The sequence below is a fragment of the Ambystoma mexicanum genome, chromosome 2p (assembly GCF_040938575.1).
Source record: "Ambystoma mexicanum isolate Mex_15411 chromosome 2p, UKY_AmexF1_1, whole genome shotgun sequence".
Lineage (NCBI taxonomy): Eukaryota > Metazoa > Chordata > Amphibia > Caudata > Ambystomatidae > Ambystoma > Ambystoma mexicanum.
In genome coordinates, this window is record NC_090923.1 from 884842881 (window position 1) to 884870758 (window position 27878).

The 27878-nt window shown below is 44.9% G+C and overlaps 1 protein-coding gene across 1 annotated transcript in view; it reads left to right on the top strand.

Moving 5' to 3' along the window:
* The window catches only part of STRN4 (striatin 4), a 563587-nt gene extending 536078 nt beyond the window's left edge, over nucleotides 1-27509 (top strand). The window contains exon 17 of the mRNA XM_069644583.1: nucleotides 23180-27509. Coding sequence (XP_069500684.1) covers nucleotides 23180-23349 — 170 coding nt within the window. The 3' untranslated portion in view covers nucleotides 23350-27509. The remainder of the gene's footprint in view (nucleotides 1-23179) is intronic.
* Nucleotides 27510-27878: the final 369 nt, after the last annotated feature.

Genomic DNA, 27878 nt, shown 5'->3' on the forward strand with positions numbered 1-27878 from the left:
ATAGTGTGAAGTTCTGAAGTATATTTTTGAGATATAGATTGCCTCCTTCTAGTGAATGTTTTATTACTGACTGTGAAATGTTTTATCAAACCTTGAGTTTAAGAGTTTGAGTACTTGTGATTGTAGACCTCTCTAACATCCTTACAGCTCACATTCCCTCTTGCGATAAGCCTGGCTGCTCAGCAACACTACCACAACTGTATAGTACAGACTTGTACCAAAGGTTGGTTTTGCTTACACCTGTAGTCCTAGTTGTGTGTAGTGGTCCCAAAGGGTACTGCATACAAACTTTGCTTAACACTACCCAGGGATAATTATCTCAATGTTCATGGTCTCATGTGAACTGGTGGGCCGGGGGCACGGAGAGAAAGTTGAGGGTGTGCCATAGCGAAAATGGCTGGCTTACCTGGAGTGCTTGTCAGCTGGGAGTGTTGTTGCTGGTGGGTTGAAAGTGGTTCAGGTGTCCCACAACGAAAGCTGCTGGCTTACCTGGGGTACTTGTTGGCTGGCAGTGGTGTTGAGCAAATGGAGGTGGTGTCGGGTGAAACTGCTGTGAGAGCTGCCGGCCCCTGTTTTGTAATTGATGAAAGGGAGATTATTAGTGGTGTGTTCTCGGGGTGCAATGGATTAGGAGTGTGTTGGCAAAAGCCAGGGTTTAGGGGCCTTCCTTTATTTCAGGTGGCTTTCAGTGTATCGAATGTCTAGGGGTAGGGAATTCCAGATGATTGGCGCTTGAACTGAGAAGGAGGAACTGCCAAGTCTTGTGGAGCTGTGTGGTGGGATCACTAGACAAATCGCTGTGCGACATCTGAGGTGCCTGGAAGGTTGGTAGGTGACAATTTTGTCTCTGGAATTATGGGCAGGTTCTGTGGACTGTGCAGTGGGTGATATACATGGCTTTAAAGGTGGTGTGTCGAGCAAGTGGAGGTTTCTGGGTAGAGCTGATGGATTCTATGGTGGGCAGATTAATGAGCAGGCATGCTGCCGCATTTTGGATTCTTTGAAGTTTCCTTAGTTGGGATGCCGGGCTCCTAGGTAGAGGCAGATTGCGTAGTCAAGGCGGGACAGGATGATGGACTTGATGGCCGAGAAACGGTGGGGAAATGTGATGTCGGGGAAAATACGCCTGAGAATCCGTAGGTGGAAGCAGTTTTTTGATACACTGGTGGTGTGACGGCTGAGGGATAAATCTGTGTTCAACTTGCAGCCAAGGTTTTTTTTTTTTTTTACCACGTTAAAGGGTGCCTAGTGGTTTGGGCCACAGGATTAGTTGGAGAGGAGCAATTTAGTTTTGCAGACTAGGATTTTGGTTTTCCCGGGGTTGAGGATAAGGTGGTTGGTCGTCATCCAGTTGTCAATGTCGGAGAGGCAAGATGACAGTTCTGGGCTGCCTGAGCCTTTGGGATTTTGAGGATGATTGGGGTATCATCTGCATAGTTGTAGCAGGTAAGGTTGTACGAGCAGATGATTGCAGCAATGGGTTGTATGTATAAGTTTAAGATTAGGGGCGATGTGGATGCTATTTGGGGGGACACCTTTACATACTGGTCGTGATATGGATGTGAACTGGTCGGGTGCATGATTTGCGACCGAATAGAGCTAAAGGATGGATCCACGAAAGGGCTGTGCTTTTGATTTCTAATGTTTGTAGTCTGACTCATAGAATCGAGTGATTTATGGTATCGAAGGCTGCCGAGAGGTGTAGCAGGAAGAGAACCGCACAGCCGTCTGCGTCGGCTGTTCTTTTTAGGTCGTCCCAGATAGAGACTAGGGAAGATTCTGTTCTCCTTAGCGGCCTGAAGCCTGATTGCGCTGTGGGTCTAGAAGGTTGATGGCTTCGGCATATTGGCCAAGCTCTTGGTAAGCTGTGTGTTGAATCAGTTTGGCAATGAAATGTGTATTGGAAATAGGACAGTAGTTTTGGTGGAGGAGTGGGTTAAGGATTGGTTTTTTGAGACCGGGTTTGATGTAGAATGTTTTTAGGGCTTTCGGGAAAGATCCTGATGCGAGTGATTAAGGTTTCCATGTGCGACATTACCTCCACAAGTCGAGGTTAGTATTTTTTTTAGCTTTGAGGGTGGGCACGGGTCTTCAGGAGAGCCTGACGGGTGGCTGACTGCTACCTCTGACTGCTACAAACGACTGGAATTCTTGGTGTGTGATGGGAGAAAATGAGTGAAAAGAAAGTTGTGAGTGTTGCGGGGGAGGGGGGATTGGACGGAGCACTGTGGGCGATTGGGAGGTGGCGGTAAGAGTTTTAGTTTAGCCATGACAGAGGTGTCCTTCGTTGGCTGCGTTGTAGAAATGGGGCGCGAGGGTGTCGCATAAGGCTTGGGAGCTTGGAGTGGACAGGCGTGCGCATGAGGGGGATTTGAATTCTGCTATAATTTTATGCAGTTCCTTACTTGGGTTGCAAACATGTTGGATTTGGTTCCCATAGAATGATTGCTTGCTTTTTCTGATGTCCGATCTGTAAATTCTGGTTGTCCTTGGTAAGGCGGTTTTGTTTTTGGCAGACTGGTCGGCTCTCCAGGCCCGTTCCAGATGGTGCTTGAGTTTTTAGTGGTTTGAGATTAGGAGTGAACCACCTCGGCGTTGGTCCATATCTCTGCGAGGTATGTTGTGAGGGCATTTGTAAGCCAAAGGTTGAAAGAATCCATTACTGGGGGGGGTCCTACCATGAGGAAGAGTGGGTTGAAGGAGTTGCGGAGTAAGCGCTCCAGGTCTGGGGTGATTACCACTTTGTTCCATTGTGAAAAAGTAGAGGGGGGGGGGGTTGGTGTGGGTCCGTGGCCACTGACCAGTGTTCAGTGGTATGGTGAAACGCAGTGCTGAGTGATCGGTCCATGACGGGGCGCAGGGTATATGCAGTTTTGAATATTGCGTAGAGGGTGTGGCCTCTCCTGTAGGTGGGAGTGGAGGTGTGGTGTTTCAGGTTAAGTCATTCTAGACTGTGAGTGACCTGATCATAGAGTTTGATGGGGAGTCAAACCATATGTTGAAGTCTCCTAGGATGGTGAGAGATGGGTGTAGGAGGAGGTTGGCCGCCAGTGCTTCACCAAAGGTGTCTGAAGTTTTTGTTATAACTGGAGGGGCGGGGGAGTCTGTAGATGAGAAGGAAGCTGTGTGAGGTGGAGGGTGCGAGTTGGAGTTTTACCAGGAGAGATTAGTAGTCTGTGGTGCTGGTGGAGGTGTCCTTGGTTATTAGCTTGAATAAGTCTTTGTGTAATATTGCAATCCACCCTCCCCTTTGTGATCTGGGGCGGTGAGGATGTAGCCAGGTGGGAAGATCTTGTGCGCTATGGGTTCATAGTCATCAGAGAACCAGGTCTCATTAATGAATAGTACGTCTGGGTTTTATTGTGTGAAGAGGTCATAGATGTGGAGTTTATTTTTGGAAACTGACCTGGCGTTGATGAGGGTGCAAGGTATTAGGTGGATGCCTTTGTGGGTAGGGTTGGGAGGGGGGGGTGGAAGCGGAACAGCATGGTCTGAATAGCGGACTGGCAGTATGAGCAGAGTGACACAGTGAGAGGTGGGGTGTGGAGATGAGGGATGTTGGGCAAGATTGTATGCAATACCCTTTGGATGCACTAAAACAACCCTGACCTCCTGGCAATAGGAACCCAACCTTTGGTATACTTCTGTACCACGCGGGTTGGTAGTGTGGCTGAGCAGCTAGGCTTTTCTCAAGAGGGGTCAATGTTAGCAGCAGGGGAGTTCCACGGAGATTAACAGTGACAAGTATCCAAATAAACACACTCAAGGTTTCTTGATTAAACAATTGTTAATTTAACAGTCAGTTTGAGTAAGCCTTCTTCAGAAGTGGCAATATGATTGTACCGCACAAATACATTACAAAATACACACTTAGTTTCTCTAGATCAGCAAGTACCCATTTGTGATGGCACACACACTTCCTACACACTCAGGTGACTTAAATAGGTGGGACACTGTGGACAGTAATATATCCAGTCTCTGGAGGATAGCTCCAGGGCAACGTGCTTGCCTTGGATACAAGACGACACGGAGCATCACAGGCTCGATCCCTGGGTCCGTGCTTAGAAACCTCTGGGTATTAAGCATGTTATAAATAACCTATCAGATCACTGGTACTTAGAGCAATACTAAAGTTGGTATCAAGGAAAAGAGGTTTCAGAATAAGACAAGAGATCACACAAATATTCTGAAGCAGGTAAGTACTTTTGAACCCCCAATGCAAAGTGAGTTAACCATTTCCTGTAAGGAAGATAATGACCGAGGTCATTCAAGAAGCCAGGTCAGCCAATGTCAATTGGGAAAAAGTCTAGGTGAGCTGAAGCACTTCTTGCAGGTAAGTAAAAAGTCTTGCACAACGTTTTAGAAGTCTTTGTAGAAAAAGTAGAATCAAAGTAGGGCCTCAAGCTGGGAGGCTTGTGAGGTGTAGAAGAGGCAAGCCACTCTACAGGAGCAACCAAGACTATTCTCAACTGAGAACAAGTAAGGCTACAAGACAAGAGGTAGGTTCTTAGACTGTACAGTACCTTTGGTTAGAAGAAATGGTTCCAGCTGGCGTCTGTTCCTGTGTGGCAGATCGTTTTGTTCCTGAGCCTCAGTCTTGGGGACAAGAGGGAGGACTTTTGGGGACTCCTGCAACGGGGCAGTCGGCGACAGCAAAGGGCAAACTTCAATTCAGTGGTACTTCGGCATTTCAGCTCCTCGCGTCTGACAGCAAATAGTAACACAACGGTTCTCAGATACCACGTCAGACTTTCCTTGCTTCTGGAGTCCAGCCCTCTGAGGTGGCTCAGGCTTGGTCAGTCCTGCCTCAGGGAAGTCCGGAGGATCTTCCTAGCGCTCGGGTCCGGCTTAAATGCAAACCATTTGGTGTTCCCTGGCACTTCGGTTCCAGCAGCCGCAGCAGTGGAAGTACAGCCAGCTTCAAGAGGGTGTCCAAACGAGTTCACTTTGAAGTTGATTGGTCCCACCAACTCAAGGGGAGAAGTCGTCCTTGCAGGGCTTCTCTAGTCTAGGCGAATTCGGAGCTTCAGCACAGCAGCAGGGCTTCACTGGGCAAACCAACGGTCCAGGAGTTGCAGCAGGCATCTCTTCCAAGTTCTTCTTCGAATTCCTTTGTCCGGTGATCGACTCTGCCTTCCAAGCCAAAAAGCCACGCCCTTTATGCAGGTTTCTCCCATTCATTCCAGCCTAGCTGTCAATCACACAGCAGGGGGGCTGACCTTGCCGGACAGCCAGCCAATCACTTTTGGGTGCATTCCTGTAACCAAGGGGATTAAGCACAGGGAGTTTCGCGCACCTCACTCACTTCCTGCCCTTGCCAGTCATACTGGAGCTAGAGGCGGGCGTCACTCGTGAATCCCACCAAAGACAAAACAAAGGGACCAAACCTGGTTTGGCGCACTGAGTAAATCTCAAGAAGGACCTGGCCAACAAGAAATGGTGAGAAAAGAAGACGAGCCATTTTGACAGAATGTGCACCCATGGGTGCTTTACTGCAGCTGTGAATGCAGCCTGCGGTAAAAACTTCCAATGGTAGTTAAAAGTAAACCACTGCCACCAGCCATTAATCGGAGAAAGGGTAACATAAAAATATTACATGAGAAGCTAGACAAAGGGGATACCAAGTAACCCCTCCAGCATCCTATTGTAAGATAGTATGTGCTGGGTCTAGAAAGTTAGAAATGTAAAGTCAATTTCACTCACTGCTCTTGGAAACCGTAGTTTCTGATGTTTGTTAATCTGCTTAGAATCGCATGCTGTGCATATGGTCCGACATCCAGTGGTAACTGTATTGCATCTTGTCTTTTGAGAAATCGAAAGGGGACGTCGACATGGGCGTGCCTGTAACACTATCCCCACGTGACGTGTAGTGTACCCAAAATCCCTCACGCGTCGAGGTCCTTCAGATTGTTTTTTCCACCCAGCATACTGGTCGCCTTGGTGCAGAGCTCGTTAAAGACTTTGCTTTTTGTCCGATAGACCTTTGGACGAATAATTATATAAAATATCAATATCACCCTATCCGTTCCTTGTTTCAATGGCTGTTACAGACCTCTGCTGAAAACCTTCAAGAACTCGACGGAAGGTGATCCAGTCGGCGTGGCTGGGCCTTCCGCCGGGCTATACAGTAGGGAGGGTGAGGTCGGGGTGGACATTTCTATACAAATTGAGAATGCCTTTCCCTTTCCTTCCTCTTTCCCTTTTGGTCTTTGTCACTCTAACCTTCCTCAGCTGTGGAAAGGGCTCCATTTTAGGTTTTGCCTTAATTGTAGGAGCAAATTCCCTACGAAAGACCGGCACAGATGGTGCAACCGGTGCTTACTGCTCGATCACAAGGAAGGAGGATGCCCGGCTTGTAAACTCCTCTGTCCTAAGACATTAACGAAGCGTAGAGTCAAGCAGTGGGCGGCCTACGGTATGTTGAAGGCCGAATGTTCTGCCGCAGCCACTGAATGTGACGGTGGGAGTGACGATCATACCTCCGATCTGGAGGTTGTTGACCTTTCGACGGAACGCTCGTCTGTCCCCGGCCCAGATAGGCACAGCTTAGGCACTATGTGGAAATCGCACCCTGGTGACCTAGACGAACATGTACACAGCACAAAGCACACAATCCCAAGTCAGTCTTCAGCCAGGTCAAAGAAGACTTCAGTGCCAACGGGTGCACCGGAAGCCCCAGCGACACCCACCAACTGTCAGGTTTGGCAACCCTCCCCGCAGACGCAATTGCGCCTAGCGACTGGGCAAACGAAAACAATGGCCGCTACCCCCAATATATCAGGTTCCGCCGACACGCATCGCAAGAAGGCGTCCGGCGACGATAGGGTTCCGGTTCCGCTGAAGAAAGCGGTTACAAAAGACAAGGCCCTAGCACTGCCGAAAAAGGCAACCGTTGAGCACAAGATCCCAACACCGGCGAAAAGAACTTTCTCGCAGGCTGAAGCTACGCACCTCCCCACCTTGGAGGACGTCGCTGGCGGCTTAGCCAGGATTGTCGCCTCCGATTCTCAGGAGTGGCAGGCCCGGGATGCGCCGAGGCCCCCGGAAAGGCCCAAGAATCATCGAGGTCCAAGGCCTAATCTCAAGGACCTTTCCACAAAGAAATGGCGAAAAATGACTGGACCATTTTGCCAAAAATGGCACCCATGGGTGCTTTACTGCGGATGCAAACAGTCTGTGGTAAAGACACCACAGTAGTTAAAAAATAAATCGCTGCCACTAGCCATTCATCGAGGAAAGGGTAACATAAATGAGAAGCTAGACAAAGGGGATACTAGGTAACCTCTCCAGCACCCTATTTTAAGATGTGTGCTGGGTCTAGAAAGTTACAAATGTAAGTAAAGTCAATTTCACTTTACTGCTCTTGGAAACAGTAGTTTATCCAAGAGAAGGTATTTAAACCTTTGGGAAATCTGAAAGACTTCCCTGTTCCACTGCACTGAAGGTGCTGTGTGACACAATGTAAAAAAGGTCTATGGAGTTTGCTACACTCCATAACCAAAAGAAACAAGAGTTGGTCTCTCTCTCTCTCCAGGTTAAAAATCATCAAAATCCAGCAAGGTTGCTGGGGGTCTCTAAGGTAGAGAGGAATTGGCACATTTCTGAGGAGAATTCTCCCTAACAGACCGCCTCTACCTCAGTTGGGGAAGACCCCAGATTGATCTGCTTGCAACAAACTCCAAATGCCAGCGATTCGCCAGCAGGTTCGACCAGCCGGGAAATGTGGGAGACCTTCTCAGCCTGTCGTCGCCTCCAGTCAAGCTGCCGACGGTCGCAGATCTGCTAACCAGAGAAGGAGGCGCAATCCTGCACTACGACCCAGGATCGCTGCACCTGGCTCCTGCAACCATAGAGTTCGGCGGGTTCGAGCGCCCGGGCGGACTGCAGGGAGGTCCTTGCCCGAACGTCGTCGACTCTGAAGTGCTACGGGCACAAGGGAAAACGTTTCGCGACATGGTGCCGGATGCAGAAGATCAACCCTCCTGAGATTCTTCCATGCTTGTTGTCCTTGGACAAGGCGGGGCTGGCGCACGCCTCCATCAAGGAGCATCTAGCGGCAATCTCCCGCTACACAAGGTCTCCAGGATGGGCTTCTCTTTGGTCCCACGGTCTAGTCGAGGAGTTCCTCAATGGACTGTTCAATCATTCCCACCGGTGAAGGCCCCTGCCCTAGCGTGAAAACTCAATGTGGTGCTGATGAGGCTTATGGGGGCTCCCTTTTGACCCTATGCATCAGGACCCTCTCGAGTTATTCGTGGAAAACTTATTTATCTTATGGGGCTAGGTCATATCCAGACCCTTTCCTGCAAAAGGCCTTATCTGACTTATCACTACACGAGAGTGGTGATGCAGACGCACCCCTCCTTCATGCCAAAGGTTCCGTCGGAATTCCACCTCAACAAGCCTTTGGCGTTGCCTGTTTTTTTCCAAAACCTTTATCGCCGGCTGAGAGGACTTTGCACTTGCTGGATGTGGCACTAGCGTTGAAGTTCTATGTGGCACGCAAAAAGAGTTTCGGGAAGACATCTCAACTGTTTGTGAAGTTTGGTCCTGTGAACCATGGGAAGGCCGTGTCAAAGGCTTCCATCTCCAGGTGGCTCTCCGGCTGCATCGCACACTGTCGCCGCTTGGCAAACTGACCACTGCCCGCCCGTCCCAGAGCCCATTTCACCAGAGCGATCGCTGCAACAACGGCGTTCCTGTCTCGTGTGCCCCTGATGATATCTGCAGGGCTGCTACGTGGTGGTCCATGTACACCTTCACAAGATTCTATTGCGTCGATAGGGATTCCAGAGAGGAGTACAGGGTTGGCCAAGCAGTGCTACGCAACCTGTTTGCTTTAAGGTGATCCTGTTCCGGAGGTAAGAGTATTTACTGCTGTTGATCCTTGCCACCTCCCGTTGTGTGTAATGTTTTACTGCTATGTATTCATTATTCATGTGCATGTGAATCCATGGCAGACCCCATGGAGATGGAACAAATTACCTATCTGTAACTATTGTTCTCCGGCATGGATTCACATGCGAGCCCTCCCTACTGCCACTCTGCGGCTCTTCTTGGTCATACTCCCACTTTATGTGCAACCAAATCTGAAGATGGCTGCCAGAGGGGCTTGGGGAGGGCAGGCATTGGCTGGGGGCAGTATGACCCAGAGCTCGTGATTGGTTTATAAGAGAGACAGTTTGTAAGTGAAGTGTTTTTTCTTTTACCAAGGATTCCAGGCCTGACAGGGAATATTCATTAGCTTGTGAATCCATGCCAGACCCATGCTGGAGAACAAAGGTTACAGGTAAGTAACTTGTTCCGTAGCCTTCAGGTTCTCACAGGATACCCAAAGGTTCCTGCCAAAGGCAAAACGCACGCGTGCCTCCCCCTCCCAGAGTGGTAGAAGAAGGGCTGACAAAGAACCACGCTAGTAATGGCGAGAAAAGGAGGATCCCAAGTTGGTACTTTAGTGCCCCTTTTGAGCACCACCAAGGCTATGGGCATAGCCTGTGGGTACCAAAAAATACACAATAGTTGGTAGAACAGATCCTCTGCCACCAGACATAACTAGGTGATTGCCTGTGACTAAAAAGCCACAGGAGAAGGGGGATGCTTGGTATCCCTTTGGCACTCCACTGAAGGTGGTGTGTGCGTGCCAATCTCTCAGATTATAGAGTTTTGGGAGAGATATCCCCGAGAACTGTCGTTACTTTAAGATATTAAAGAATCTTAATGGAGGACCCTGAGGGTCCCTAGCAACACTGCCCATAGGGAGCTGTGTGCTGCAGTAGTACAACACAGATGCCTTTAAGAACTATGGACCAGACAGACCGAGAATGAAGTTCCAAAAGACCGATCTTAAAAGAATGAGTGACTGGAAAAAAGACTCCACTTATTTGGGATTAAAGGAAAAGGGGCCAGAAGTCCAGCAAAAGATGCTGGGCGGCCTCACCAGGAGAAGGGATGACGCATAATATTGATAATCTCCCTAACAGATGGGAGCACCAGGAACGTGAATGAGTTGAACAGATGTACAAAAACAGATTTCTCGCAGGTGGGGTATGCAAACTATAGATTTATTTGCCACAAATACAAACACAGAATGCCAAACCTTCACTTTAAGATACAACCAGGACCAGTGGTCCATATATTGGTCATGGATGTTTGCATGCCCTCCCCTTGAAGCCATTGACACTTATGGTAGTTCACAAACTAGGACAAGAAAGCATGACACTAATATTAGCGCCAACATGGGCCAGACAGGTATGATCCCCACACCGCTACAAAATGTCTAACCACCAATGAAGCTCAATACACAACATGCTAATGCTAAATCCCAGCTGATGACTGTTCTATGTGAAAATGTCCCCTGGGAAAAAGTTGCCAGATTGGGAATTTTGTATTTTATTTTTTGTTAACCTGCATCCCTAAAAGCATCCCCCCTCCCCCACTGACATTCTAGGATGGGTTTTCTATTCGTACTCTACTCCAGTCCTAGAATATTTGGGGAAATTGCTTGATTTCATGGAAGTCCCAATCTTGGGAAATATCGCCCCTTGGCGTTCTTTTCCCAGTCGACTTTATCACTGGATACCCTGATAACATGCCTACAGCAGGAAACTATGAACTTGGCAGCTTGGCACCTGAAGTTAGAGTGGAGATTTGTACCACCTTGTTGTATGGACATCCAATGGAGGCACGTAAGCCAAAATGTACACAGCAACAAACCTACCATCGATCCCATTGAGTGCCACCCACAAACGTGGTGACTTACCTCTTAAACCTCCTAGACTCAGGGCTGGTATTAACTCATTAAATGTCCATCTGGTTCGCCCGTCAGCTTACACCACTACACAAAACAAAATCTCATGGTGTAAAGAGTACACCCACAAATTGCAAAGACATCCTCTATGCGGGATCTCAGTGTTGTACTGCAGATTCCTGCTTCAAACATTTGATCCTTTACATAGAAGCTCCATCAAACATCTTGCATATCAGACAACATTTCTAGTGGGTGTCAATTGCATCAGAAGAGCGAGTGAGTGAATTGCAAGAACTCTCGGTTGACAAAGATTTGTTGCAATTCACAAGGATGTAGTGGTATTCAGAACACATTAGAAGTTCTCATTTACATGCATTTCTAAATGTCATGTAACTCCGTTCATTGAACTACCTGCTTTCTTCCAGAGACTACAGTAGTGAAAAAGGACATCAAACCCTGGATTTTAGGTCGGTAGTGTCCAAACCCAAGACCAGTGCATTTTTTGTTCACTTTGGATTGCCTTCTTGGACTGGGACAGTCTTAAAATAAAGTATTGGTCAGTGGATTGTGCACTTTATACAGGAGTACACGTGCAAAAGGTCTTGCCAACACTTCGAGGACACACTGAACATGTGAGAGGAGCACCTCTCTGGATTTCTTACCTACTGCTAAGCTAGTTTCTCTGTTAAGCAGCTTCATGGAGCTATGTACCCAGGCTTAAACTAATTTACTGTATACATTCTCAAACCAGAACAGACGTTCAGGTGGCACACGCAGTATTACGCAATCCATTTGGTTTCTTACCAGCAAAATACCACCTTCAAAGTAACTCTGCTCACTGACTTATGCACAACATGTGAATCTGTCTGTTGGTGGCCGTCTCTGAAGATGGCAGAAAGGTGTCAAGGGACAGAGCACCGGGCAACCGCTGGTACCTCGCCTACTAAGCACTTTCCGAGTGATTTTCACCTCCTGACTAACAGCTTGCGAGTGCAATGACTCACGCTCAGACTGTTCATATTTGTGAATGACCCAGTGGTTGATCACTTGTTTCTACAAGTTCTGGCTCAATATAGCAGTTGGTGGCATACGTGGAGAGTTTGCAACACCTGTTGTACGATATTTAACATATGCAGCTACCTCCTCTGGTACACTACACAGGAAACACCTAAAGAACTGAACTGTTTAGCCCTGATGAAGTCTGATCCGAATTGCCTTTGCATCTCCAGCTAAAACTTAAGTTTACTTCTTTGCAGAGTAAAATTGTTAACCAGGAGGGTGTTGCATACAAAATCACTAAATGGTTGGTTGGGTCAGTATGTGTCTGTTTCTCCATTCAAAGATGTATATCATAACACTAAGTGATGTGAATACAGGCTGCACCTTAGCTATATCTAGAGGTGCCGCTAGCAGAATGTTTGTAAAGAATAACATACGTTTCTTTGTTTGAATAGTGTGTGTTGATAGGTCACTATAGGTGTTTTTTATTTTTTTATTTTCTGTACCTGGTAGTTTGAGGATTACACAAGTCCTTCAGATTTGTATTGTGCCTCATTGCTGTATGAATTGTTTCTATTTTGAATCAATGACTTCGAGCAATTGTGAGAATAAACTCGACTCTATTTTTCTATTGACGCTTTGCCTGCCTATGAATTTCTCTTAATTGTGGTTTGCAAAAAATTGGCTTTGCTAAATAAGCTAAGGTTCCTTGTTTCTGTTAAGTTGCATGTTTATGCTGACCCGTTGAACACCTGCACAGATTAAACTTTGGGTCGTCCTCTTTTTTTTTGTGTTTCAGCATATGACTAAACAGATTTAACAAACGCCAAACGTTACCTACCCAGTAATAGTCATTGATGTGTTTGTATCTTTTTAGAACTACATGCACCCCCAGAGATTGGTACAAAAATCAGCAATGCAAAACTCCCCACATCATTCACCTAATTGTTCCCGTACTTCAAGTGCACAGTGAACATTCGAAGGGTGTAGGCATCGACGGGCATTATGGATACCTACAGAGCTAGGGTAGGGATACTTTCACTTTGTGGGGGAAAAAAAGAGCTAGTAAATCTCCGGACCTACCACTTGATAGTGAAACATGCTCAACATTTGATTATAAACCGGTACAAGCACAGGCAAGACAATATATATTACTGTTCTAGTGTACTCATAGGGTTGCACATGAATCACATTTCAAATTATTAGCTTAGATATTTTTTAATCTACATGTCTAGTGGCCTCTTTGTCCTCTATTGGTCATTATTGTGCCTATCCCTAGCATTTGCCGCTGCCTTGAGAAGCCATGACTGGTCTGCCATTGCTCCCAAAGAGTTTGGTCTACCTTTTGGTTTGAAACCTGTCTTGCCTTTAAGATAAATGCTTTCACACCACTAAAATAGATGATGTGGAAAAATCTGTCATTTGGATTCTTCTGGCAGTTCCAGTGGCATGTATGGTCCCCCGAGCTGCAGGACCGAGAAAGGCCATCAAAGGGCGGCTGAAGAAAGAAACAGGGTCTGGTTCTGATGGGTAGTGTTGGGATGAGGATGGTCCAGAGAAAACGATAATTACATTGGTGGAAAGGATGCAATGATGGTTCAGCAGCAGCAAAGCAGTTGTAACTTTCCCATGCAACCACTTTCTTTTCTAGAACAAATGTCTCACTTGTAATCACTTTGTATAGTAACCACATTTTGAGTTCAGAAGTCCTCAACCAAGGTCTCAATCATACAGCTACATTTATTGGAGATGAGTAAAGCCTCTGAGTGGGAGAGCCCAAATGCTATCCCATGTTTTTCTGGGCCTGTAACCTGGCCTAGTTCTCTGTATAAACCACCGAACATGGTCGCTCTGAGAATCTGTAGCAAGTCCCCCAAGCGCTTGCCAGTCATTTCAAATTGGGGAGTTTAGCCATTGCTGCCACCAGGCCTCTAGGTGGCACTCTTTCATTAGTCATTTTGAAGGAGTTTCAGAACTAAACTGTACTACTTTTGTATAAAATGAAACTGGTGTAGTATGGGCTACCTTAAGAGCAGGGCGATGATGGCCTGTGCAGCCAAGACCAGACGTGGGGAGTATTTAATTTAGGATGTTTGGAAGCACGACTGGATCAGTGTTTGGCTGAAAGCAAACCTGGTAATGTTTGAATGTGATAACCCCCCCCCCCTCCAATGATTGGCTGCCAAATGCTTGGAAGGAATGCAGGGTTTTGATTTTGAAGCGGAGTTTGTACTCCGTTTGCTAAGATTGGGATAGCTGCATCCAGTCCTTTGACATCCTTGGAACAAATCCCATTGCACTGAGAATGAACATTACCACAAATTCCAAAGTGTACACGCCCTGCTGTCGCATTCTTTCCAGGATTACACTCTGAAAATAAAATGTGGTTTGTGGTTTGCAAATAACCTTCCGAATGGACCAACAAGAACCACCGTCCCTCGAGTAACTCAGCAGCACCAGCTGGGTTAAAGCCTCCAAGACCCTATGCTCCTAGATGAACCCTTGCTACTTGTCCTAGAGGGCGGGTATCAAGTATAACCCGTGACCCACTGTTAAAAAAAATATCAGAAATCGAGAAATTGTAATCTTCAAGCCCTCTGACTCTGCGGAACCCCAGACTTCTATGATCTACATCTCTTGTCATTGTCAGCACTCCCTGGGCAACTGCAATGTACCCCAGTGTCGGATCATGTTGGTCTCCAACCCAACATCATCTCATGTAATTCAAAAGGCTCCCTTCTGGCGGGTGATTCTTCATCACTGGAATCATTGTTGCTTAACCCAAGACCATCTTTGACAGCAGTGACATTTGACTTTCAGAACTTTCTAAACTTTTTGATAATCGCAGTTGCTTTCCTACAACTTCAAGCGTTTGCATAGTCTGCATTTATTTCTGTTGGAGAGGTGCATTTCCTTTTGAATAAACAGACTTTGGGACATCCTAACCCCATCATGACCCTGAACTCTCCTGCTGATCATAACTTGACAGGGTCATTCCCTCATTTCATCTATCCCTTTCATTAATTGCTTGTACCGTTTTTTTCTATGATAAGCACTTAGGTGAAAGTGCTATATACATCTCAATATAAACGAATACAAACTTATTCCTGGTGCCAAAGGAATACATTTGTTTATACTGTCTTTTTTTTATGTATACGTGTGTGTTGCCCTCCTGGCCTTCCCAAAACATATATATTTTTTGTGTTGTCTTTATTGGTCGGTCGAGCTGCAGAGTATCCAGTGCCATTTGCCTATTACTTTTGATAATTCACACGATTCCAAATACCGCCACTAGGTGGCAGACTATTTTATTTTTTATTTTAATGTTTTATTGGTTAAAGAAAAACTATTTTCAACCTTTAACAGTCCTTTTTCATGACCCTTAAATTGGGGCTCATCTGATCCTTAAGTAACTGTACAGCTACTCCGGTCTGTTTAATTTGTCATTGCCCATCGTTTATTACCGTGAAAATCCATTCTACAAATTTGAGGGCGTCCAAAGAGCGCCCAATCCGGTCTGTCACCAGTCTTTCCCAGTATTCCTCTTCCGTAGATTGGTTAATTCGTTCCACCCACTCAAAAACCTTCTTTAGAGTCTTGGGCAAGACAACATCAGATGTCTTGTTTCCAGTTTACCGCATAAGCGGCATTAAGCTTTTTGAAGTGTAATCTGTTTCCTCAGATATTGGACCTCTAAGGATGGAAGAATGTTTAGCCTACATCGCATCAATGGGTCCATATATCGGGACGACGGAACGTTCTCAAATATGATGGAAGGTCATTCAATGATTTCCATTCCCAAACGATGTTATGACAATGTTTGTTCAGGCTCTTTGAGGTAGATGTTGCCTCCCAGTCTTTTTCGCGAAGAGTGCTCTTCGCTTTGTCAGGATTTCCCTTGAGCAGCTCCGTTTTGATGTTATAGTGTAGCAGAGCCTCTTCACATTTCTTCTTCTTCTTTGCCTGGAAGATGTTGTCCTTCTTTCTCACTTCTGTCTTTGCCAGAATTTCAAACGGAATCGGTGGATTGTCCAGTATACATTTACGGTATAGGGAGATGGTTTTCCAAAGAAGTATCACTTCCAAGGATTTCGGCCTCAATTCATGTCTTCACAGGTAGACAATTCGGGAGCCTCAGGACCTTGCACCAAAAGAAAGCCTCAAGTGTATCCCATATTTCCCATGGCAGGTTTAACAGAGATTCAGCACCATAGGTCCAAACGGCCACCACCTTTTGTTTGTAGAATGTAATCACTGGGATCATCGAGTAGGCTCCATATCTCCGATGGAGAGCACGCCCTTGATTTGAGAGCTTAATGAGCCTCTCCCTAATACAACTATGTTGAGCCTGTTCATTGATGTTTTTGTTGATCCTGACCCCCAGATATGTTGTATCCACTATTTCCAGAGCCTGATTATCAATTGTCCAAACAAATGGGTTCTTTTTCCTCTTTGGACCTCTTGCAGACTGCACGATCATGACCATTGATTTCTTCATGCTGTTATCAAGGTAGATCTTGAATTCTGTGCTTCTTCTCTGTAGACCTATCGCTGTTTGGTCCAAGAATACAACATTGTCTGCATAGAGTATCCACGGCAATGCTGAATCTTCAAATATTGGTGGAAAGGCCTGTATTTTGCCCTGGGACTCCTTAATGTCCGCTAGATCTAAGGCAAAGAAAAAAGGAGCCAGGGCACATCCCTGTTTGATGCCCTTCAAGGTCAGAATCTTTATGGTGACATCGCCTCCTTTAGAAACCACAATTTGTATTGAGGTGTTGGAATACAATGCCTGAATGGCTTCAAGGAGATCTTCCGGACAGTGCAATTTTTTTTTTTTTATTTATCCCAAAGTCGTTGTCTGCTAATTCAGTCAAAGGCTTGTTCTAGGTCAATAAAGCCTAGGTAGATGTTTCTTTTAGATTCCAGCGCACGCAGCTTCTCCAAATTTAGGAGAAGTAGATTCAATGAGGTCCCAACTCCAGGCATAAAGGCAATTTCGCGCTTGTCCAGGATTCCTTCCTTTATTGCCCAACTTTCAAGTTCCCTAAAGAGAATGGAGGAAAATAGTTTGCCAATCGAATCCAGCAAGGCAATTGGCCTATAGTTTCTGGGATTTGAGCGGTCTGCAGCGGCAGACTATTGCAAAGAATGAAACTTAAACAGCTTTCAAACTACGAAACTATGTTGGCAGGTGACCTTTTTCTTTCAATTCTGATCTGTAAGTGTGGAGGCAGGTCGTTCTTGAATCTGCTTATGTAAGTAGTTCTCGGGTAAAACCTGTGAATAAATTGTCTTCTCTTCATTCTGTGAAGAGAACATGGGACACTTTCTAAATTATCTTTTAAAGCTCGGCTTGACACCACATCTTAGTGGTGCGTGGGTTTTTCGTTATCCGAACACTTTTACTTGCACAATAGATACTGGGGACCTTCATTTCGATTGGCAATCAGGATGGTTTCAAAGACCTGTGAAGTGTCTGTGTCTAGACTGAAGACGGCCCTTCTACTGCTACAAAAGGACAAGTGAATGTGTGGCTCCACCCACCTCATCCCAACTTCTCAGAAAAACAAGGGCGCGCACTGCTGGAAGTGTCCGTAAAAGTGTCTGTCTGGGTGGAAGACTGCCCTTCTACTGCTACACGAAGACCAGTGAATGAATGGTACGCGCTATCAATGTCTGCATAAAAACTTTTGGATTAATATACTTCTAGGTGATTTAAGGCAATATTGTATTGCCATAACAGCGATTTTTAAAATACTAAAAATGTGTTCTTTTCACTTTTAACGAAGGCTCCACCCACCTCATCCCGACTTCCCATTAAAAACAGGCGTGCGCGGAATTGCCTGTGTGCTGTGGTATCTGACGGTACTGTATTCATTTACACTAATTGAGTTGCTCGAACGTAGGAGACAATGATATGCAGTATTAAGTGAACTGCTGTGCCCAGCTACCTAAGGGATTGGTTCGCATTACTAAATAAACAAACGAGTGATTGCTGTGCTGTGCTGAATAAGAGCTGTCTGTGCTCAGTAAGCGAGTTGCTGTTTGCCATCAAATCACCTGAATTGACTAACCGATACCATGCTGTGTTAAAAGGTAACCAGAGGTTGTAAGCCGGGTGTTTGGAGTGAGCTGAACCCGATGTTTTTGTTCTGCACGACCATCTGATTGAGATTTTAAAACCCTCAGCAACGACAACTGATATTTGTTAATTGTACGCTGCTAAAGGAGGTATACGTTCCATGACAGAAGCAAATTAGTTGATCTAAGTTAATAAGTCGACCAAGTCACTGCTAGCTATACATGGCGCAGTGTAAGACAGTGAAATAGCGCGATAGCTAAAAAAAAAGCTCATGCCTTAATAGCAAACAGTACGCTGGGTGTTATCATTAGAAAGTGGACTCAGCTATAGCAAAAACATTTTAATTATTACTTCTGCTTGTTACACATTGATACTCTGCTGATATTAGAAGATGGCCGAGACTAATTGGAGAAGTGACATGTCGGTTACAAATACTAGTTAAGAGACTAAATCAAAACAGCGCTGTCGCGCGTATACCCTACCCAAATTATTACACACACTGATAAACAAATGGTAGACCGGAAACTGAAAATTACCAATTACTTTTCCAAAATTAGCACACCCAATTCTGCCGAGTCAGAGCAGGCTGCACTAGATGTGACTAACGAGCTCCAATTATCTCTCGGCTGTCTTGGATCGAAATTAGATCTGGTGATACCTGTTGGTGTCTGTACAAATGTTAATGACGATGTGAAAGATGTTGGACCGAAAGCGGTACTTGTGGTACCTAATATCGGAGTATCGAATCCTGTACATGTTGGGAATTTAGAGTGGAGTGGTGAGCCGAGTAATGAAGTAAATCTCGGACCACGAACAGAACCTGGTTCAAAACTTGATACACCTCTCACTACTTATGCATGAGGGTGAACAGGACCAGGAGATGGTAGCATTAACTGCAGATATCCCCATGGGTACCATACCAACACGCATTGTCATCACGGATGCCCAAATACACGCATCCCCCGAGTGAGCAAATTGATCTCAGTATAAGTATGATTGAGGTGGAGCTGGAGTATATGGGAGCTCTGCTGGAAAATTCCTTTCCGCCATTGTGATCCTGATATTAGATTATGCGCCCTGAAACATGAACCCTCAATACATGAAGTATCCCAACCTATAAGTGACCCTAGCATTAAATTAACGCTGGTAATCTTGCTGCTCTAGGTAACTTAGTACTGGGCCAACTGTGACTGTTGTTGAGATACCGAAAATGTGGGGAAACAGCCCTGTTAATGAGGAAGTACCTAAAGTAGCTAACACTGAGGCTGTGAGTGGTATTATATTAAATGAGTGAATGCATACCACAATAGCAAGATCAGCTAGCACATCAAGTATGGACAGCATGACATCGGATGAAATGTTTCAAGCATTTGAGCGATTACTAGCAACTCTTTTTGATAAATGCAATAAACTAGAAATTAAGATCGATCTACAATCCCTAATGTTGCATCAGAGCATAAACAGAGGCAGGAAAATGATGCAAGATCAATCCACTAATATATATATATTGCCTGTGTACCCCAAAAAGAGCACCAAGTTCCCCTTATTTTTTTGGCGAAGGCAATCGTGTTGGGGAAAGGTACTACCAAATGCCTAAAAGAATTAACTTAAAACAAAAAATATGGAAAGGAAAAAAAGTGGTATCACAGGGGGCAATGTGCTCTAAAAGACCATGAGACAGACAGAAAACGAATACATTGCCAACAAGCTAGTGGTGCTGAGGTTTTATATAAAGTGACCACACAGAGATCACAAAGTAAAGGTACAGGAAAAAATAATTCTGTGGTAAATGACGAGGCTGCGACATCAAGCATTCAGGATTTGTGGGTGAATAACAACTGTGAAGAATAATAAAGCTGGACAAACCTCAGATTTGTTTTACAGATTTATGGGCTGTCACAAATAAGCAAGCCACAACTAATTTGGCTAACCCACAAGACGATGAGCAACTGCAAATTGATGAATTGTTAAAGGTAGCACAACTATAAGCCTTACCATCAAATGGATTTGCCCCCCCCCATTTTGAATAGGACAGCATTACTTAGTTTATTCCATAATATTGCCTAGGTCATGCGTGTAAGTGTATCGGACGATATACATCTAGTTGATCAAGTAGATCATGGTAAAAATATTACAAATGTGTGCTTCAAATCTGTTGCCATTTTGGACTACGTAATGTCATATCAAGATGCACTATTTACAATGGGATATACTAGTATAATCTCACAAATCCCTGTGAGTAAATTATAATTAACATGTAATATAGCTGACCCTAAAATTAGTCAAACCTCGATAGATACCTTGACAAAGACTCGAGATGGCAGGAATACAGCTGGACAGACTGCGATGGTTAACACAAACAATATGTATCAATGCAATTGTAGAAACAAAACTTGTCCTAATGGTCCCTTGATAGACAGAACTTCCAATTGTGACAGACTACCCAACAATCCCCAGCCTAACGCAGATATGAGGCAGACCAATTTAGAACATGTAGACCGCAACAACGCAGAGTGCAGGTATTGGCAATGACTTACCACAATCTTTAAAACCCATGTTGTGCAAATGTCTCGATGACGCTAATATAATTGTCATGGAATACTAGAGGGTTTGCTCACAAAAGATGTATGAGCATAGTAAAGAACAGTATATAATCGATCTGTTCCTACTAAAAATCATACCTTTTTCTGTGAATATATCTCAAATAAAGATGAGCCTCAATATATAACAGCATACCCAAATAGAGCAATAGCAAAGCAATATGTAAGGCTCAAATGTAATGTAAGTATTGCTCTATTGACTCAGGGTGGCCAGTTGGGGATTCCGCGCGAGGAACGTTACTGCAGGCTGTGTTGAATTGATATTCTTGAGTTTGGAACATCTTTTACTCGATTGTGAAAGCCTAGCAGACTTGTGTTGGAAACATCTAAAAGAATGTAACAGATTCAGCACAGATGATCTTACTAAAATATGGCCTGCATTTATTAAAGGGTGTGATTTAAATTTGATATTTTATATAGTAAAATGTCATTGGCAGTGTGCTGAAATTATGAAGACTCTAACTTGAAAATGTGGTATTATCTACAGATGTGTTTTTTTAAACTTTTTTTAAAATGATTAGAATTATGTGCTTAACTATATCATGTATTTTTGTATGCAATATTTTAATTTGGGAATAATGTCATATATTGTTGCTTTTATGTTGTATAGACAAAGCGTGTTGCTAAATGTGTATTAAATCAATTAAACTCCAGAAATGTGCAGAGTGATCAAATACAGATTTGGATCCAAGGTGCCTATTCTGCTTTTCAGTTGTTCATGTTTGCACAAAGCTGTAGTTTGTCGGATGCACAAATAGTTCTGTTTTTTGCACAGTGTGGGTACTCACATGGGTTGACATGAGACTTAATTGAAAGGTGAAAGCTCTTCTACTTCGGTGGAGATGGCTAATGAGTACTTAACGGCAAAAGCACGGAAAATGCAGGCAATAATACCTCAATTTTTCTGACATAACACTTCTTCAAAATTATGTTTGTAGTAAGTAGTCTGAGAGATTACCGTCCCATTTGCACAAGATGAAATTGTAAAAGAATGACTTGCCCATTAAAGGATAGCGGCATTGGAAAATGTTTGTCAATTAACCTTAATATTGAACTGTAGGGGCTTTCTGTCAGTATTGCAGTCATCTGTAATGTGTTTTTTGCCATATTTATATGGTCCTGTAGAGCTGGGGACTGCGAGTTTCAATCAAAAGAATCCTGGCCCGTCCGACATCGATTTAAAAATCGCATTTCATATATCCATTGTAGACTAAAATGGTTACATGGCATCATCAAGCAATGCGTTGATATATAGCTGACGTACCATAGAGGGGTATACCTTAACCCTGGTTTTTTAGTACATTTTCTCTGCAGGAGGCAATGTGAATACATGCTGCCTTGTGTGTGGGTTGATTGTTGGTTACTATTTCTGAAAGCAGCCTACCAGTCATGATACTTTGACGCTGTTGCTAAAGTGAGTGAGGGTAGTTAGGCCCATGTACAGTTGAATACACTATCAGCCAAGTAGTAGCAAGCACCAAAATATTTACTACACTTGCCTCTATTGCAATTCTGAGGTTAGGGCGTGTGCAAGTGAAAGCCTAGTCCATTGCAAACAAATGCGACCGGGTAAAACTATGCTAATTCTATGTACTGTATGCAAGTTGAGAAAACCAATTACATGTGCTTTGAATTCTCATATTGAATGTGCAAGCACATGATCTATGTATTTAAGTTTGATCATGCTACTGATGATCCATGCATGGGAGAGTGGGTGTACCACAAAGTGTATGTTGAGTGCTACTTAAATCCTGGTTCGCAAAGCTTATGTATGCGTTTCTCAAACCTATGCGATTTCGATGCCCCCATGACTCCAGGTATACTCCAAAAGAGCTGGAGGAGTATTGGTTACTTCCTAGAGACTGGCATGTCCTCTGAAATTTTTAGGGAATCTGCCACCTCTCATGCCTTTTGCCAATGTCCATGAAACCCGTTTGCTTGAACCTGCCCTCCATATGCTGACTCGCATAAGCCTCCCCACTGCTGTCTAGAGAATAAATGTTTGAATTAATTCCCAACCAGGTTTAAAAGGAGGGATACCAGAATGGCAGAGAAGAAAAATTACCTTCCTGATTTTTACGTTCTTTTAGTTATTTCTCTGTCGCACCTCGCCTGATCGATGTGCCGTAATCCAATTTATCTGGGTGCAAGGGCAAAGAAGGGTTGTGTATGGCAGCTTTATTTGTATGGATAGTTGAGCCATTGGAAGAAGAACCTGGGCCTGCTTGGCATTGCGCGCATAACTCAACCGGGTTGTGACTGGTGTGGGGGTGTATCGCAATGAAGATCCTTTTTCCTTTAATGACTAGCTACGTTGTTTAGGGTATTTTATTGTTGCTCCTCCCCGTATTCACTTGTTTTATTTGGTACTCTGGTTTTAGTGCTCTTGAATATGTTTGCTGTGTGTGCATTGTATTTGTGGGTTTTGAATAAACGACTAATGTTGAACAGATATAATGATGGCTAAAATAATGTCCTGGGTGCTTTGGAATGCGGGCGACTGCCCTTCACCCATGTACATCGTTCATCCTGGGTAGGCAGAGGCCACCTGGGAGATTTGAAAGTCACTAGATTTGCTATTCAGAGGTTTGCTGGGATTCTGGAGCATGTGAAGCCATTATTAGAAGCAGTCACTCGCTGGACTCTTGCCTCCGTATGTTGGTTTTCTACAGTGTGTGGCATTTCAAAGTGCTATACTCCAATTTCACATGGTAGTTTACCGGCACATCTCACTTTCTTTACTTTCAGGTCATGACTGCTCCCTGCGCTTGTGGAACCTAGAGAACAGGACGTGTGTCCAGGAGATCACTGCGCACCGCAAGAAGCATGAGGAGGCCATCCATGACGTGGCATTTCACCCTAGCAAAGCTCTCATAGCCAGCGCAGGAGCAGATGCCCTAGCAAAGGTCTTTGTATGATCCTGGGCAGGAGAACCTACAGGAGGTTGGGGTGGCGGAGAACAGTGCCCACCCTTTTCTTCATCCTGCTTACGGTTGACCTGACCACTACTGTAAAGTCTTGGAGCGCCTGTTCGTTTTGCTGAAGCGGCTGATGGTGCTCACTCAGTGGTGCTATTTCCTCTGCACAGCGGAGGATGTCTGTCCCCTTTTATAGAGTCTTGGATTCAGTGCACACAACAGACCTGACCACCTGCCCTCAAAGCTAATCAAGAAGGGCTTGCTGGGTTAAGTAATGAAATGGAGTCCTAAGGCGTTACATGTCTTTAGGGATCTTGGTTTGCGAGGTGTGCCAGTGTTTTGCTTCGTATGGAACTGTAGAGCCTCAGTCCCAACCTCCCACTAGCACAGTGAGACTTTCCACTGCCTAGGTCATTTGGAGGTGGTTTGCTTGAGTGAAGGGGAACGAGGGGTGGTTGGAAAATGTTTTTCTGCTATTAACATTTAAATGTGATTGGACTGCTGACGTCCTGTGATGGGAAGAACAAAGCAATGGAAAAAGAATTCCGTGATGCCACGGATGTGTACCACAGGGCCTTCCGATATCTGCACCCACCCGTGACCTGTAAGTGGATAGATTTGCTCCTGTCCGATAGACTTTTAATTCTCCGAAGACAATCGGTGCTGCAGATTTTAGAGGTCATAGGCAACAGGGTTTGTAGTAATATCCATGAGCTGCTCATGTCACGAACTTTGATACCTGAGAGTGGAAAATGTTGCTGGCTACAGAAGTAGCATTACTAGAAGGGGTTGAGGAGATTGTGTCACTAACCAGACATGCGGATACACAGCAAGGGCACACTTGTTGGTCGACGAAGGTTCTGGAAAGCAAGTCTGGCTGGCTAAATTAATATGTTGAGAGCCACGTTACTGGCCAAAGAGTGTGAGAAAAATAGTGACTACAGCTCTGTAACAGAGGAAACGGTAGATGGAGAGGAAGTAAGATGGTGTGGAGAGGGGTGTGGTTCATGGTCACTGTCTGAAGGAGAGTGCAGCATGGTTTCTGACTGAAGTGCCGAAGGGGTTTGGTGAATCCTTATGATCAATAAGGAAAGCATAGTGTGAGATGCTATCAATGGTCAAAGGGTGCACAGTGCAGTAGTAAACCAGTCAGTGGCCAAAAGACGTGCCATTGGCCAAAGGTGAAAGAGTGGGCATGCTGTATGGCCCGAAATCATTGTGCCATGCTGGTGGCTAAAGAGTAGAGAAGTGGCACTTTTGATGCTCTACGAGGAAAAATTTGGGGCTTGCCAAAGGAGAAATGGGGGAGGTGTTAATAGAAACGAGCATGGCCGAGTCACTGCCCAAGAAAGAGTGGGCAGTGTCCATTGCTAAGAGGGGGAAATACTGACTGGGCATGAAAAGGGGTAAAAAAAGAGAGGTTGCAAATAGTAACCAAAGCAAAAAGAGAAATTGGGGGATTGGCAATCGGTGTCCATGTAAAGATGTCAATTGTTGCTGGCCACAGGAAGGGGAAGGGAGGTCCCTGGTGGTGGGAAAGAGGTGCCAGAGGTATAAAGAGAAACGAGGGGGGGGGCGTTATTAGAGGGTGGAGGGGCTTAGCAGTGGGCACATTAGGTATTGCTAATTTTTCAGTGTACTGAAAGTGGCCATAGGTGAAGGAGAGTTTGGGCTGCGGGTGTAATTGTTCAGTAGGAAAACTCAAATGGTTGTATTCGGTGGTCCGAGGAATGCATGGTAAGTAGCCAAAGGGGAAGAGTGTGGAATAGTAATTTGCCAAGGGGGTTGGCAATCGTCAAATCTAGAAGAGGAGGGGGTTACCAGTGTTTGAAAGATAAAGGAGCTATGCCAAAGGTATGCAAAGAGGGAGCATGGTCAATGGCCAAACAAAGGGGTTCATAACATGGGTCTAAGAGTTAGTCCCTCCAAGCAGGAGAGGGATTAAGCAATGTTACAGCTCGGAAGTGCGTCACAAGCTGAAGGAGCAAAAAGTGACAGTCTAATAGTAGTAACAGAAATGGGGGCATTTTAACTAGCTGAACATTGGGGGTAGAGCACCCCCAACCCCCTCCAAAGAGCATTGCTGTATCAGTGGTCTGTGGAGCCCTACAGCGCGGAAAAGTATCACTGGCCAGGATCGGGATACTTGTGCAAGGGATGCAATAGATGCGAAGGATCGAGGAGAAACCGTCACTGACTGAAAAAGGGGATGTGTGCGCACACTGCCTTGAAATAACTACGGCAGTATGAGTGGAGTCCCTGGCACTGACTGAGTGCATGGGTCCGTCATTGATGGACTGGTTTGAGGCGAGTACCAGTGACCAGGATGAAAAAGAAGGGAAAGGGCACTGTGTGGCCAAAGAGGTTCAAGAGCAGATGACCGACATTAGAAGGGCTGTTTGGAAGCACTGTAAAAGGCAGAGGTAAGTTTCGGGGGTAAAAAATTGCCGAATGAGAGCGAGAAGATGGTAGTGTAATGTTCCAGGAGGCAGTTTTTATTGCACAAGAGACAATGAAGCAACAGGTCGCCTGAAGATGCTGCACTAGGGTACTTGCCTTATTTGGCATAGCATTTCAGCGCATTATGCCAGTATACTCTGCATTGGGAGGAGACCACAACATTAGAAATTAGTTGCTGTTATCAAGGGAGTTCATTTAGCGGCGTGCTTCAGTGATTTGGGATTGTTGGCATTAAAGGGATGCTTGTAGTTGGATTATCTCAGTGAATTTCTTAAGTGCACATCGAAGAGAAAGAATCTTGTGACATTCATAGAAGTCTTGGGGTTGAAGTGTCAACATGATTACGGTTAAATTCGCAAGTTAGCAAAGAGCATGCTCCCATTGGGTGTGGGGTGATTGTTGCTGAGCTTGAGTAAATGTGGCAGACAGGGGCACAGTAAAGCAAATGTTAGTGGAGGTAGGGAGTGCAATGTTGGGGAAGGAGTTATCGATCATAATGAAATGCATTTTATTTATGGTTTCAGTGAGCATTTAGATCAGGGAGGTTTGCTGGGGTACAAGACGCATGGGCTGGTCTCTTCAAACTATCGGTTTTGGGGGAATATCCTGAATGAATAGTCAATGTTTTACACATTCGTTTCATTGGCATTTATCTGCAAATCTGTTCATTCTGAAAACCTGACCCCGATGGTTACTGTTGGGAGGGCAGTGAGCCCAGCTCTAGTTACCGAAGGCAGAACCGCTTGATGGCATATGATCACCAGAGATGTGTCTAAAGTAAGAGCAACACATAGGAAGTACACTGATGTCATCTGTGGGTGTTTATGGGATGATGGGATGAGCGGGTGCCGGGGTGAGAGTTTAGTGAAGGCATTAATCATTTTCAGTAAAATGCGTTCGGCTGATGGAGTTGGTTTTGTGTTTGTGATGAAAAGTGGTCGAAGAGCTAGGATATAGACCGATTGTGGGGTGTTACTACTTGACACATTGGAGGGGGGTGTTTAAATATAAGATGGATTGAGTGCGTTTAGAGGCTTTAGTCTGAGCTACAGTATAAAAGAAAAATATTGCTTTCGTTTTCCCATGTTACCGATGGTCTCTCACTGATCGATATGCGCACGAGTGGGGTATTCATTGTATACATTATATTTTGACACTAACGTTTGTTGTGGAATTGTGGTAGACTCCTGGTATTTGTTTTGTCCCCATCCTCTGCTCTCTCCCTTTCCTCCCACCCCATTCCATATGACGTTCTGTTTTGTGAGCTAAGGAGATAAAGGGACATGTCACCAGGCTTGAGACCTTCTGTGGTCAAAAGCCAGACAAAATCTGCACTTTTGACTCCCCTTCTAGAAACACTTGGCCCCACCCACAAACAGTTTTTAACCTCATGTTTTGTTTTATAATTCAAAATGTACATTATGTAAAATTGGAGCGTCTGATAAGAAAAGAAAGCAAGCGCCCCTCGCACAGCCGAGAGCTGCCATTGCGAAAATGCAGAGGCCACATCTTATCACTGTGTGATAATTCTCTTTGCTGTGCTTAGCAAATGCTTAGGGGTCACCAGTTTTGGAGTTCTAAATGCAATTTCACTTTTATGATATATTTATTTAATCTTTTTTTGGTCCTTTAAAATCAATGAGACTGAATTGTATGTGACAGAAAAGTTTTGCTTCAATAAACTTTTTGAAATAAGATTAGGTCATTGTTTGCATGGTGATATTTTGGCACTGGCAGGGATGTTCAAAGATCTTCCACCCACGAAGAGGCATGGAAAAGCAACGCAGGTGAACCTGGCGCCTGTGATCGAGGAGTGTTGGCACTCGAGGCATGAAATGTATTCTCTGCCTGACCTCTATGTGATTGATTTAGGTGGAGTATGGCAGGTTGGGATTTGCTGTTGCTTGCATGGAAGTGTTTGTGTGTGTGTAAATGCGCATGTGTATACATAATTTGTTTGGTGTTAACGATGTGTAGGGACATTTCCGGATAGATTTGCTGGCTGTAGTTTAGTTATGTGCATGTGGGGGGCTGTGTGAGTATTTTCCCTGGTAAGCTGTGATGGCCTG